Source organism: Jaculus jaculus, chromosome 7, assembly GCF_020740685.1.
Source record: "Jaculus jaculus isolate mJacJac1 chromosome 7, mJacJac1.mat.Y.cur, whole genome shotgun sequence".
Lineage (NCBI taxonomy): Eukaryota > Metazoa > Chordata > Mammalia > Rodentia > Dipodidae > Jaculus > Jaculus jaculus.
The window spans coordinates 29445738-29457817 of record NC_059108.1 but is presented as its reverse complement, the minus strand read 5'-3'; the positions used below and the strand labels follow the sequence as shown (position 1 = coordinate 29457817).

Sequence of the window (12080 nt, the reverse complement as noted above, 5' to 3'; positions counted from 1 at the left end):
TCAGAGTAGGGTCTTGCTTTAGCTCAGGCCGACCTGGAATGCACAATGTAGTCTCAGGGTGCCCTCAAACTCACGGTGATCCTACTACCTCTGCCTCTGAGTGCTGGGATGAAAGGCATATGCCACTACACCAGACCAAAAAAAAAAAAAAAAAGATCTAAAGTAGCAGATACTGGGCAAAGTTCCTATTAACATGATAACATGATAAATGGCACAAAGACCTTCCTGAGGGAGGGATGTGGGAGGTACAGGAAGACAGTGGTACAAGGAGAGCCAGAGGACCAGAAGTGAAGAAGCATCCCGAAACTTCTGATGCGATCCTGAGAGAAAGGGTATGGTCTCTGCTTCTAACACCTCAGGGCACAGGGCTGCCCAAAGGTAGACATGCAAATATGGCCAAGAGTGGGAAACCATCCCACCAAGATTCACTAGCCAGTTCCTGCTACTGGGGAGGTCACTTGCCATAACATCCAACATAAAACTTCTCCAACAAAACACCAGAAAAACTGGAAATACAACAGCACAGCTGAATGAAGCCTGGAGGCAGAAATGCCCCTAAAGCTTCACCTAAGTCACTCTGAGGTTGACTGCTGGCATGGGGTCCAATCTGTTCTACTCTGCTTGGACTCATTCTTAGGTCTCCTAGATGTCAAATGCCACTGGCTCTACAAGGCTCTCTTGCTGTATAAAAGTTTTTATAAACCAAATGAAGTTACATCAAATTTACACTGAATGTTTACTTGCTGGCTGGGAAAGTTTTTGCTGTTAACCATTTATTTTTGTACAAAGCAACCTTTGTTTCTATTAAATGTCTAATAATTCTCTGTCTTAACCAGCCAAATGGATATCAAAGCCACAATTACACACATATTCCTCAAGTTAGAGCAAATCCTCTCCATGTGACATCTGTGGGAAAGGAAGCCAGTAGCCCGCAGGCTGGTCCAAGGACAACAATCTTATATTTAGTAAAATATAACAACACAGTGTTCTGAGCTTAGCTATCTGGCTATGTCACTAATGATCGGTGGCCCTGGGGTTTGTCATCCTCTCTGCTCCGCCCATGTATATCAGCCACCATGTACATATTCTTTCTGGTCTGCAGGATAGCTTCATGAAGCAGACAGGAGTAATTATTCCAATAATCTAGACATTCAGATTTGCCCTGGTGACATAGCTAGGTAACCTGAGGTTTTGCTGTGGTTTCCTAACAAGAGCAATCTTCATTTCCTTCCTTATTGACAAAGACCAGTTTTGTTAGGAGTGTCCTTGTGCTCAATGCCAGGCAGGATTAGCCCGTGGGCCTTAGCTAAAAGGAACTGTTGGAGGAAAATGTGGCAGAGTCAGGTATGGTGGCGCATACCTTTAATCTTAGCACTCAGGAGGCAGAGGTAGGATAACCATGAGTTTGAAGCCACCCTGAGACTACATAGTGAATTCCAGATCAGCCTGGGCTAGAGCGAGATGCTTGGGAAAGAAAAAAAAAAAACCCTGGCAGAGTGAAGTTCTGCTGTCCCACACTATCACCTGCCTGGATTATTGGCTGGAAAAGTGCCATGTGCTGTACAAAAAGAGAAAAGCCATTTGTGAAGAATAGACAAGAAGTCACAGGGGTCCTTAAGGACACTGCAGGCCTTCACACCAGCCCCATCCTACCCACTCTAGCTGTCCACTTCTACCTAAGGGTTTTAAGGCCCTATGTTGGGGATCTGCTACCAGCAGCTCTATTCAATTCTGCAGTGGCACAGACAGCAAGCTCAGGCAGTTTCTGTGAGTCATCTGCTCTGGAACTAGGAGCATTGCTACACAGCCACTCCCAAGTGCTGAAGTAGTGCTGAGGGGCCTGAAGTGGTAGTATAATGAAAGAGAAGTTGCCACATCACAGGAAGGACATCAAAACACTTATATAAATATGAAAAAATCTTCCAAATAAACTACTAAAAAAATAAGAAATCGAAGTTGAATAGTACCTAATTTATAAAAACTACTCAAGAGCCTATTAAAGTAGACAAGTAGATCTCAGTCAAGGGAGAAAGCCCAAGGGTGCTGGGGGAGGGCTAGTCACCATGTACAATATGAGGCCATTCTGTTTTGAAAAAGATGTGTAACTATTACATTTATACACTTCTTAATACATCATTCTTCTCTTTTTGTATACGTATGTGGTATGTGTACACGTGCATATACATGGAAGCTAGAGGTGGACATATGTAAGTGCTAAGGAATCTGAGCTCAGGTCCTCATGTTTATGTGGCAAGAGCTCTACCAGTTAAGCCATCTCTCCAGTCACTTAATACATCATATTATGCTTGCCAGTTTTTTTTTTTTTTGGTTTTTTCGTTTTTTTTTTTTTTTGGCTTTTCGAGGTAGGGTCTCATTCTGGCTCAGGAATTCTCTGGAATTCACTATGTAGTCTCAGGGTGGCCTTGAACTCACGGTGATCCTCCTACCTCTGCCTCCCAAGTGCTGGGATTAAAGGCGTGCGCCACCACGCCCCGGTGATTGCCAGTTTTAAACTTAAAATGTTATGAGTAGGCCCAACAGCAATTTGCCAGAACCTTAAACACGTCCAATGTGGTACTAGTTTGAATAGATGGCCCCCAATATATTCATTTTTTATTAATTAGTTTGTAATTTGGATCTGCAGCCACCTGGCTGGAGGAGGTGTCATTAGGTGGATCTTAAGGTGTGGTGGTAGGTTTGAAATTCCAATCTAAAGATATGTAAAGTGCCTAGTTCCACCAGGAGTTCCTGAAGTGTGCTGTGGTTTTTGGTTTGTGGTTTTTTCTCTCTCTCTCTCTCTTTGGACCTGTGAAAGCAGGTCAACTTATTCTGCCATTATGGTACTTCCCATGGATCTATAAGCTTCAATAAATCCTTTTTTTCCATAACTGTGCCTGGTCTGGAAGTTCATCTCAGCTAAACTGAAGCTATTTGCTATACCCAATCTTCTCAGATCTCCAGAGCAAAGCAGGGTAAGGCAGGCCTGGTTGAGGACTATTTTCGTTTCATGCTTTTTTAAATTTGCCAAACCTGTGGAAGGGGCACATTTTAGTATTAAGGAGAAAACCACAGAGAAGAGTCAATTTTATTTTTAAAAGTATTTATTTAAATAATAATAATAGTAGTAAATATTTATAGTCTAAAAAATATTTATTCAAGGCTGGAGAGATGGCTCAGCATTTAAGGTGCTTGCCTGAAAAGCCCAATGACCCAAGTTCAATTTCCTAGTACCCATATAAAGCCAGATGCACAAAGTAGCACATGCATCTGGAGTCTGTTTACAGTGGCTGTAGGCCCTGGAATGCCCACTCTCTGTCTCTCTTCTATCTTTCTTCTCTGCTTGTAAATAAATAAATAAAATTTAGCTGGGCGTTGTGGTGCACACATTTAATCCCAGCACTTGGGAGCCAGAGGTAGGACTGCCGTAAGATCAAGGCCATCCTGAGAGTCCAGAGTGAATTCCAGGTCAGCCTGAGCTAGTGAGACCCTACCTCAAAAAAACAAAATAAATAAATAAAATGTATTTATAAGGGTCTTTTGGTGGTGCTGGGGGAGCCAGGGGCCTCACCCATGCTAAGCAAGTGCTCTGCCACTGAGTTACACCTCTAGCCCTAAAATAATTTTAAATCATTTTAAAAAGTATGCAGTTCCATTTGGGAGACAGAGGTAGAAGGATTGCTGTGAGTTCGAGACTAGCCTGAGACTTAATTCCAGGTCAGCCTGGGCTAGAATAAGACCCAACTTGGGGCAATTAAAAAAAAAAGAAAGAAAAAAAAGTATGCAATTCACCTTTGGCAGGGCCAAACCTGATTTGAAAATCAGGGAGAGAGAAAGGAAGAAAGCAAAAGCAAGAAAGGAAGGGGGAAAGGGCTACACCTAAAGGCCACTGTGATCCTTGTTCCTGTTACTGACGTTCCTGAACTGAGCTGCAGCTTTCTCCCTTCTGTTACCAGTGGTTCAGACAGGCGTGTGCTAAGGAGGCCCTTATCCAGAAGATGGATGCTGTCTACATTATTTATCTTTTCCACTAGCAAATGCCTGTATTTCCAGTGGAATCCAAGGAATAACAGCTTAGCACTAATGCTTTTTTGGGTCTTTCTCTACAACTCCACACACTTGCCCCAGTCTGGCCTCAAATCATAATACTCTTGCCTCAGCTCTTGAGTTACAGGGGGGCATCACCTCATCTGGTTCTCTACAGCTTCGTTTCTCCTTTTTCCTTCTTTTCTCCTCCCTTCCTCTCTCCTTTCTTTTTGAGGCAGGGTCTCACTGTAGCCCACACTGACCTGGAATTCACTATGTAGTTTCAGGCTGGCCTCAAACCTATAGCAATCCTATCTATGACTCAATGGTGCCGGGATTAAAGGAGTGTACCACCATACCCAGCTCTGTAGCTTTCTTTTTAAAAATATTTTATTTGTTATGTATTTGAGAGAGAGAAAGAGGCAGATAAAAAGAGAGAATGGGTGTGCCAGGGCCTGTACCACTGCAAACAAACTGCAGATGCATGCACCACCTTGTGCATCTGGCTTTACATGGGTACTGGGGAACCAAACCTGGGCCTTTGGCTTTGCTGGCAAGCACCTTAACTGCTAAGTCATCTCTCAAGCCCTCTACAGCTTTCTTGATGGAGTATATTGTTAGAACTAGACAAACACTGTAAGAGTGCTTTTAGACTCAACCTCTATTCCTCAGGAGACACAGCCTGCTAGCAGAGGCTTCACACATCAAGTGACCTGTGAATTAGAAACCAACTGCTCTGGAGATCTGAACAGGAACAGCTCACATCCACATGAAAGCATCAGAAAGATCCTGTGGCAAAACAAATAATCTTGGTAGATATTAGGCTCCTGACAGGAGGAAAATGGGAAGCATCAACATGACCAGCCAACAAAACTTTGAAAGCCCCCGAAGAAGCAAGCAGACAGGGAGCTTGTCACCAGCAGAGTGCTCAGGCAGTCAAGAGAATGTGAACCCATGAGGGTCTAGTCCTCTCACAGAGAAATGCCAGGAGAGGTAACCATGATTACCCAGGCTCCAGTGTACGTGGGGATAGATGTGAAAAGCCAGCAGCCGTCCAACACTGAACCAGAACTCCCAGCTATCACTCAGAGTTCCTGTATTAAACTCCTCCAGGCCTGCCACACTGACCAGTGCTCTGCAGGTGGGGCAGAGTCTGACTTTTCCATCTCGCTGTAGTTTAGAACTCTGACAGTAACTGCAACCCACCTCAGTGACTGCTGTGCAGCCTCAATGAGATTACCAGTGGCAAGCGGGCATCTGTCAACACTCCCCTCTCCAAGGAAAACCCCTGTGCCCAGGATGCCCTGCCCCTTTGCTGTGTAGTGACTGGTGAAGAAACTTCATTTTTCTTGCCTTGTTGGCTTAAAAATGCCAAGAACTGACTTCCTTTGCTTATTTCCCACACAACCTTTCTAGCTTGGTGCTGGGCCTTTGTTCTCAGGAAGCTGCCTCTCAGAAGCACATCCTGACCTGGCCTGTGCTGCCAAGAAAGTCCGTTTGTTGACATTCTCCCTGCCCTCATTCCATTAAAGATTTAAGTCACTTAAGCACATACAATGAAAGAGGGAGGGGATGGATTAAACCAGGATTAGGAAAATTACAGTTGACAGAAATCCAAGACCAAGAAACAACATGGGGACACAGACTAGGCCTATGCCTTAGCAGAACAAAGGCAGGTCACAAGGTCAGATATGGGGATACAGGGAGAAAACACATGCCCATTCCTCAAGGGAGGCAGAAATTTCCAAGTACTCCTATCTGAAAGAGATTTCCCAACCAAGCTTTCTCCAGGAGCACAACCTGAGAAAGTGGAGTGCTCTTCTCAGGGATTCAGGAACCATGTCCTTCGCTGGGATCTGTACTCCTCAAGATCCACGCACTACTACACCCTGAGCACAGGGAGCCAGACAACACTTCTGCACTCCATGAAGGCACTGCCTGCTAATTCAGCAACAACCTTATATGCAGGTGCTCTGCCTGCCATCCAGCAGTACCGCTATATCTCCATGTAGCCCTGTCACTCACCAGTTTGAAGAATGCAATCATAACTATAAAAAATAGGTTTCACAAGACATTTCATAACATAATTACTTTTTGTTGTTGTTTGTCAAAGTGGGGTCTTGCTGTGGTCCAGGTTGACCTGTAACTCATTCTAGTCTCAAAGTGGCCTTAAACTCACAGCAATCCTTCTACCTCTACCTCCAGATTGCTGGGAGTAAAGTCTTGTGCTACCACATCTGGCACTTTTTTTTTTTTTTACAATTACATTTTGCTAGGTACATTTTACTAACTCCACTAGCTCTACTGTAAATACTGTCCTGTCCTTCAACTTATTTTTCAATCAGACAATACAAGTCTTTTTAGTTTTTCTGATTTTCTAAACATAGTTACATTTCCTGTAACAGAAAAAGCCAGGCATGGTAGTGTACTCCTATAAAACCAGAGCTTGGGGGCTAGAGGTTGGAGGCTCAGGAGTTCAAGACCAGCCTTGGCTACCTAAGTTTTGAGGTTGGCCTAGGCTATTTAAGACCTTGTCTCAGAAAGAAAAAAAGAAAGAAAGAGAGAGAGGAAGGGAGGGAGGGAAGAAAGAAGGAAGGAAGGAAGGGAGGGAGGGAGGGAGAAAGCCAGCCAGCTGGACATGGTGGTGCACGCCTTCAATCCCAGCACTCAGGAGGCAGAGGTAGGAGGATCACTGTGAGTTCAAGACCACCCTGAGCTGAGACTACATAGTGAATTCCAGGTCAGTCTGGGCCAGAGTGAGACCTACTTCAAAAAAAAAAAAAAAAAAAATTAAAAATTGAAAAAAAAAAGGAGAAGGAGAAAAGACACAATAAGTAAATTAGGAAAAAAACAGAGAATAGTCAATATATGCTAAACAACTCTACAGGTATAAAAAAATGTACAAACCAAAACTAAGATCAAAGAAGTTTGTCTCTTTCCCACAGCAGCTCAAAACAACCCCAAAGAAGTCCCAAAGTAAAGGCTACGTAGAGAAAGCCTTCCTTGTCTTCTAAGAACAGAACCAAGATGGGGGTGTAGAGTTCAGTAGCAGAAAACATGCGCAAGGCCCTGGGTTCCCTTAGCATTGCATGCACACACACACACGCGTGCGTGCGCGCGCACACACACAATGGTACAAGAGTTCAAAAACTTTTGTATCGCCGGGCGTGGTGGCGCACGCCTTTAATCCCAGCACACGGGAGGCAGAGGTAGGAGGATCACTGAGAGTTCGAGGCCACCCTGAGACGACATAGTGAATTCCAGGTCAGCCTGAGCCAGAGTGAGACCCTACCTCGAAAAACAAAAAAAAACTTTTGTATCTTGCCTGCAAAGGAAAGGCAGCTAAAGCCTTGCATGGTAGCACAATTCTTTAATCCCAGCACTCAGGAGGCTGAGGTAGGATTACTGTGATTTCAAGGCCACTCTGAAGACTAATTCCAGGTCAGCCTAGGCTACAGTGAAACCCTGCCTCAATAAACCAAAAAAAGGGGTGAAAGGCAGCTAAGACTCTTCTGGAGAAACTACATGTTACAGCGACCCATTCAGGAAGGCACAAAAGAACCTTAGGTTTAATAGGGAAACACTTTTGTTGAGTATTAACCAATTCAAAGCCTCCATAGACCTGCCAAGGAATGCTAAATGCCCACCATGGTCCAGCCATGGTCCAAACAGGCTACTTACTTCTGCTCCACCCACCTGAATTTGGAGGCCTATACCTACCTGGTCGCATCCTGCATTCACCAACTCCTGTAGCATCTGCCGATTTACTTCTGCAGCAGGGGAAGTGCCTGATTCGTTGGCAAAAGGCAATAGGGAGTATCTGATTTCCCTGAGAGCTTTCTGATAAGGTCCAAACTTTGGGGTAGCTCTCATCTGCTGCTGCCTGGAGGTATCCTTGCTCCCCAGGACTTTGGCATCCAGAGAAGTGTCACTGTTTGGTCCCACTGGTAGCCCAGGGGCCAAAGACTTGGATGGCTGCTTCAGTCCTTCGCGAATCTCTTGTAATCGCTGCCTACTATTTCCAGAGTAAGTTGTGGCAGGAAATGTCTTTGGCCTCATCGTTAGTTCTGTTTCCTTTTACCATAAATACAATCTTCTCAAAGTGTTTTATTGTTTTAAAAAAAAGAACCATCAATATAGTGTCAGTTAGTTGTAAACATGCTTTCAAAACAACTTCCTCCGAAAATTTTTCTTTCCTTCAATGTTTATAGTTCCTGTAGAGAACCTAAAATGTTCCAGAGTTTTCATTTTTGTACACCATCACTCTGAAAAAGAAAATAAATAGGACAAAAATGTTCATTTGTGGTTTTCACTTAACGTTAATACTACTTTTCAGAAATGCAGAGATCTGGGGCAAATTCTATCTGGAAAGAAAAAAAAAAACACATTGTACTTTAGACGTGACAGACACCACTTGGCTCTGGCCAAAGTACAGGGCATCTGTAGTCAAGGGTATCTTCATAAATATCCTAGTGGGGCAAGAACTATGGTCTCAATAATTGATAGCCCATGATGTAACTTCATTTTGAAATCCACAGCTTGAGTATTTGGGGTTAAATATTCTTTGTTTTATTTTTACTTTTATTCATTTCAAAACAGCTTTATTGGAATACTTTTTTTTTCCAAGGTAGGGTCTGGCTTTAGCCCAGGCTGACCTGGAATTCACTATGCAGTCTCAGGTCCACCACACCCAGCCTTATTGGGATATAATTTACACATCAATACCATCCACCAATTTATAATGGCATGTGAAATTCTGGAACACATCATTATAGTCAGTTTTAGAACATTTTCATCATTGGGTTTCTTTTTTGTTTTTTGGGTTTTTTTTGGTTTTTTGAGGTAGGGTTTCACTCTAGCCTAGGCTGGGCCTGATATTCACTAGGTAGTCTCAGACTGGCCTTGAACTCAAAGCAACCTTCCTACCTCAGCCCCACAGTGCTGGGATTAAAGGTGTGGGCCACCACTTCCAGCTGGGATTTAATATTTTTAATAGATTTTTCGCTTGTCTCTAGTAAACAATTAATTCCTGGTCCATACCACTGTTCCTCAGCCTGTGACTTTTCCCAACTTCTTCCTCTACTTGAGGCTGTACCTATTCCAAATTTTTTCAAAATTTTTAATCAAGCTCTCCTAATTTTTTTAAAAACAGTACAATACTTGTCACATTAAAGGTGTTCTCTTGGGCTAGAGAGATGGTTTAGTGGTTAAGGTGGTTACCTGTGAAGCCTAAGGACCCAGGTTCAATTCTCCAGGTCCCACATAAGCCAGATGAACAAAGTGATACATGCACATGGAATTCATCTGCAGCAGCTAGAGGCCCTGGCGTGCCCATTCTCTTTCTCCCTGTCTCAATTAAAAATTAATTAATTAAAAAATATTTTTTAAAAAAGTGATCTCAGTGAAGCATGGTGGCACACGTGTTTAATCCCAGCACCTGGGAGACAGAGGTAGGAGGATCACCAAGAGTTTGAGACCAGCCTGAGACTGAGTTAGTTCTAGGTCAGCCTCGACCCCCCCCCCCCACTCTTTCTGTCTGTCGCTCTCATATAAATAAAAATAAACAAAAGAGTCCTTCCTGGGCTGGAGAGATGGCTCAGTGGGGTAAGTTGCTTGCCTGCAAAACCTAACGACCCAAGTTTGATTTCCCAGTACCGACATAAAGCCCGATTCACAAAGTGGCACATGCATCTGGAGTTCATTTGCTATGGCTAGAGGCTCTGTCGTACCCATTCACTCATTCATTCATTCTCATTCTCTCTGTTTGTAAGTAAGTCTTTCCTGAGGGACTGGCTAAAACTTAGAGTAGTCTCTCAAGTGCACTGTGTATGCACAATACAGCAGCAAGTGGCTGTACCACTGCAGCTGCAGTACGGACGTGGGCTCATGCATAGGCCTAGATCCACAGAGGCCCCATCGCAAAGAACTATGCTAACCCAGGCCTAATTCACTGACTATCCTGGCATCTTTTCACTCAGAAGACAAAATCCAACCCCATGCAGCCAGTTCTAGTTCCCTGTTCAGGGGACCTTGGCTAGGTTTCTTGATCGCCCTCACCCAGTACTACAAGCTTACTGGGATAACCCTTTGAGCAGGGTGGTGGCAAGTACTGGAGTAAAATGGGACCTCGTAAGGATCTATGTTACAAGATCTTTACTTAGCACAGCTTGCTCATGAATCTTCAACTATGATAATGTGGAAGCAACAGGCACTTGGTAGAAACCACACTTGGGATGTAAACCTACACTTTTCCCTGGACTAGCAGTATGTGATGCTGGGCAGTATGGCCACAGCTCCCAACCACCCCCATGATCACAAGGAGAATTGAAACTCCACACAGCAAGCAATGTTGCTGAGCTATAATATGAGGAATATAATCTCCATGGGTTGAATGCATTTTCCATTTAAAATATTTTCCAATGTACGATGGGTTTATCAGGAGATAACCCAATCACAAAGCAAGACATATCTATGCCCAAACCAGGTGAAATCCTAGTGCTCTTTACCAAATCATTAAAATCCTCAGCTGCTCAGCCTAGAGACCCGTGTCAGCAGTAAAAGCAGGTTGCACACTCCAAAATCACGGCAAAGCTGCCTGACCTGATTCTTCCTCCCCTAGTCTTTTGCCATCATCTCACCTTCCCCTTCCTCTTACTATATGGAACTGAGTGAGTTTTAATGAACAGTATTAAAAATAAAAATAAACCGACCTCCAAAAGAGCACCTTTGATGAAAAGAAAGAAAAGAACCCTATAACTGTAAAACAAAACCCTGCTTCGTAGACATCTTTATGTTGGGGAGGGGGGACGGGACAAGAGTAACTATCCAGCACTCACTATAGGCCAGGCACTGTCTGAAGGGTTTTAGATGAATTAACTTATATGTTCTGTTACACTCCTACATATAGGAAGGAACACTAAGAAATGACATTAAAGCCGGGCCTGGTGACGCACACCTTGAAACCTGGCACTTGGGAGACTTGGGAGGCAGAGGTAGAGGCTCACCAAGAGTTCAAGGCCACCCTGAGACTACATAGAGAATTCCAGGTCAGCCTGGGCTAGAGTGACACCCTACCTCAAAAAAACTAAAGAAAAAGAAATGAAAATTATTGCTCCTTTCTCATATGGTGACAGTGGCTGTAAGGCTGTAACTACCCTCTTCCTCAGTGTAATTAATATTTCATTTAGAAAGAAACAAACTAATTTTATCAACACAAATCATTTTGTTTGTTTGGGGTAGGGTCTCACTCTAGCCCAGGCTGACTTGGAATACACGATGTAGTCTCAGGGTTAGCCTCGAACTCATGGCCATTCTCCTACCTCTGCCTCCCAAGTGCTGGGATTCAAGGTGTGTGCCACCATGCCCAGCTCAAAATCTCTTTTTTTAAAACATGGTTTCCAGTACTTAGAGACACTGAAATGACAGTAGAGAGTTATACAGACAGTGTACTATGACAGATCTCTGCTTAGCCACTGTAGAATGGGGTATACTTCAACCATACTCATTTCCAGTTACTTCCTTCCAAGCATGTTTTGAAAGACCTAGTTTTCTAAAACTATATGCTCACAGTCCAACAAAAATGGAGGGGTTCTTAAGAGCCTGCAGAGCACACACAAAGATCTCAGGAGTAACTTGCATGCTGGGAACTTGTTTTTCCACTAGGAATTTACATAAATAGATTCGTTTCGAATTTCATTTTTTAATTTTCTTTGAAAAATTAAACTAGAACACACAAGCCATACTATTTCACAGCCAACAAGTTCAAGAGCAGGTCCTGATGCCCATACTGCAAGGCAAGTGTCCTCATAGTCAAGATGCATTCACCCCATCCTCTTCCATTTTCAACCATAAACTCACTCTGTCTTGCAAATGCTTCACTTGTTTGGAGGGTGGGGGAAATTTCTCTTTAAAGATGTTGTCTTGCTATGTAGTCCATGGCTTGAACTCATGATCCTCCTACGTCAGCCACCGCTGAACTTGAAGAAATTAAGCCTCAAGCACTGCGAGGATAAGAAAGCCCTCACTTTGAGCAGGTTGACAGTGAAGTGAGAGGTGTT

At 43.6% G+C, this 12080-nt stretch overlaps 1 protein-coding gene across 3 annotated transcripts in view; it reads right to left on the bottom strand.

The window, feature by feature from the left end:
• Positions 1-12080, bottom strand: part of Lats2 (large tumor suppressor kinase 2) — a 78888-nt gene that overhangs the window by 52361 nt on the left and 14447 nt on the right. For 2 of the 3 annotated variants that reach the window (XM_045154853.1, XM_045154855.1), the window contains exon 2: positions 7720-8288. In XM_045154853.1, coding sequence (XP_045010788.1) covers positions 7720-8082 — 363 coding nt within the window. In that variant the 5' untranslated portion in view covers positions 8083-8288. The remainder of the gene's footprint in view (positions 1-7719; positions 8289-12080) is intronic. The other variant, XM_045154854.1, reaches the window with a different exon arrangement.